Here is a 2911-nt window from a genome sequence, read left to right as displayed (position 1 = left end):
GCGTCCTCCCGTCACCCTAGGCTCAGTATACCGCGAGCTATAGCTGCTCGCGTTATACTGAGACGCCGCAGCTGAAGCGGATCCCGACAATTGTGCCGGGATCCGCCCAGCTGCGTGACTGACAGCTGGCTCTGCCTATCTAAAGGCAGAGCCAGCTGTACCCGCCCCCTCCCCCGTCCGATCCACCAGTCAGCGCTGGCGGATCGGAGCGGGGAGGGGGGAATCCAGCCCCTCCCCTGTCACGGCAAAGAGCCGTGACAGGATCGAGAGGTGAGCGAACGCCGGTATGTGTTCTCTCACCTCCCGATCTACTGAGCCGACCTGCGGCAGTCTCATTGTAACAGGTCGGCTAGAACTATGAGGTGAGTGAAAAGCACTCACCTCGTAGTTCTCCTTTAATGGAAGAGAAAAATCAGGTCTCATGCCCTGCCAGACAGGGCTGTGCTGTGCGGCAGAGCTGTGTAAGAGCCCATTCACACCAGGGCGATTGCGGATCAGCGCGGTTTCCGCGTGGATCTCAAAAGGGAGGTTTTGGGAGTTAATTGCGCTTGAGCGCAATTAACAACGCCCAAAACCGTGCTGATCAGTGCGGTTCCATTGAAAGCTGTATGGAAACCACACTGATCAGCGCGGCAAATGGGGGGCGGTTCGGATCGTGCGGACCCGTGCCGTCGCATGAATGGTCCCCATAGCAATTTATGGGATCGTTCATGTCAGCGAACCGCCCTGGTGTGAACGGGGTCTAAATCTCAAGACTGGATGAATAGAAACACAAATCCTTTGGCAGGCAGGACAGCTCCTGTATATGCATTTCATCTGGGGGCTGTAAAGGAAACCTGTCACTTCAGAAGTTACCTGTGATCACTGTGGATGTCATTGTTAGAGATAGCGGCATTGTGGAAGTTTAATGGCAAACCACAGCCTTGTGGCATCACATGTCCTGGAGCTGGCACAACTTCGTTAGACGATGGCATCCTCTAGTGTTGGATCGGAACCTCCACCATGTTGCCATAGACATCTATATACAGCACAATAAATGTAGCCAGATGTTAGCGCTTGCAGAAGCCTCCACATTGGAAACTTCATTAAAGTCAACGCTCCCTCTTCAGCCCATTTTCGGTACCCGGGCTGAACGTGACATCGATTTAACATACAACCTTCATAACTGAACGCTGAACTTCCTTGAAGTCAGATAACCCGAGGCATGACCCCTGGATTAAAGAACATGAACCCAGACCTGGAGGCACACACGGGTCCTGTTCTAAAATGCCAATTTGTGCAAATAATATATATCAATGTTCGGTCCTCAGCTGGAGGCAACCTTTGCCAATGTGTCACTTAGAGAAAGTCTCGTCTCGCACGGCGCCGTAAACCAAATCAAAAGGTGCTCTCCAACAGACAATGGCAACCGCAGCCGGTCGGGCAGACTTCCTGCGTGCTGAACCATTCCAACATGTGCGCTGTGTGCCCGCCGTGACCGCAGCTTAGGCAGAAGTTGGAGGAGCCACGAACGGAGACGTGGCAGATGGCGCACTGGAAGGTGAATCCCTTGCAGATGGCGCACTGCGTCCCACGCACTTCGCTGCGGCAGTGGCTGCAATAGACGCCAAATTCTGATGGGGGAAAAAAAAAAAGACGAAGATGTATAGAATGGACAAATCTGAGCTCATAACAATATAACACTCAAATTTCAAAGAGACATTCAACTCCAACATAACAATACAGAAAACCCGGATATGAAGTTTAAGATCTTCAGGTCCAAAACACATGTAAAAGGACCTTTTCATTTAACCCCTTCCTGACCCGAGGTCAATGAATCCCACAATCCCAGATTAAGGACTTCATGTATAAAAGTTCTACCTGGTGTTGTTCACGCGTCCCTAGATGGCGCTGTCGAGTACAGGTAATTCCTACACACATTAGTGCCATCTAGGGGCACTAGTGCCGTGCAGACAGCATCCACCCAGCGTATATATTTTAGACATGAAGGCCTAACTACAGCAGAGTCCGCATGTGAACCTAAAAATAAAAATGAGTTCGATAAACTGCAAAGTGCCTTTCAATCTGTATGCTGCGTGCTTTTATATTTTAATTTTGAAATACGTGAACGAATTATCTGGTGATCCTGACAGTCTCCTTCACTTCAACTTTGATAGGGAACAGCGGGAAGCCGTGCAAAAGCAGGGCAAGCTTGCAGACCCTATGGTCAGCCTGTGACATCACAAGCTAACACGCCCACACTCCACCCCCCTGTACTGATTGACAGCATCTCATGTATGGAGATTCAGTGATGCACTCAGAAGACTCCGCCCCCCACTATTCACCAGTTGTGGATACAGAGCCGAAAAGCGCCCATGTGACCACTTTCCACAAATATAAAAAAAAAAAAAAGGTATTCAGAGACTTTTAATAAAATAAGGGACACAGATAGAAATTAAAAACTTTCTACACTGCAGGGTGCAGGTTAAAGATTCACATATACCTAAACCTGACAAATTGCTTAAATTGCCTACCTCAATCGGTTATAAATGGTTTATTAGGCCATATAAGAACTGCATTTGTTACACTGTTATAAAGATTTGTTTTGCACATTGTAATCATTTTTACACTTTTTTCTGTGCAGTGAGAAGAGGGAGGAAGAGAGGAGCAAGCATAGAGAGAGAGAGAGACAGATAGAGAGAGAGAGAGAGAGAGAGAGAGCAAGGAGAGGGAGAGAGGGAGAGCAAGGAGAGGGAGAGAGCAAGGAGAGGGAGAGAGCAAGGAGAGGGAGAGAGCAAGGAGAGGGAGAGAGAGAGAGCAAGGAGAGGGAGAGAGAGAGAGCAAGGAGAGGGAGAGAGAGAGAGCAAGGAGAGGGAGAGAGAGAGAGCAAGGAGAGGGAGAGAGAGAGAGCAAGGAGAGGGAGAGAGAGAGA

General features: G+C 49.2%; 1 protein-coding gene across 1 annotated transcript in view; it reads right to left on the bottom strand.

The window, feature by feature from the left end:
- Nucleotides 1-1339: 1339 nt before the first annotated feature.
- Nucleotides 1340-2911, bottom strand: part of WDR59 (WD repeat domain 59) — a 54257-nt gene continuing 52685 nt past the window's right edge. Inside the window, exon 26 of the mRNA XM_018552980.1 lies at nt 1340-1613. Within this exon, the coding sequence (XP_018408482.1) occupies nt 1378-1613 (236 nt within the window). The 3' untranslated portion in view covers nt 1340-1377. The remainder of the gene's footprint in view (nt 1614-2911) is intronic.

This window comes from Nanorana parkeri, unplaced genomic scaffold (assembly GCF_000935625.1).
Source record: "Nanorana parkeri isolate BGI_ZX_2015 unplaced genomic scaffold, ASM93562v1 scaffold6, whole genome shotgun sequence".
Lineage (NCBI taxonomy): Eukaryota > Metazoa > Chordata > Amphibia > Anura > Dicroglossidae > Nanorana > Nanorana parkeri.
The sequence above is the reverse complement of the archived record's forward strand: the minus strand, read 5'-3'. Positions and strand labels throughout refer to the sequence as shown.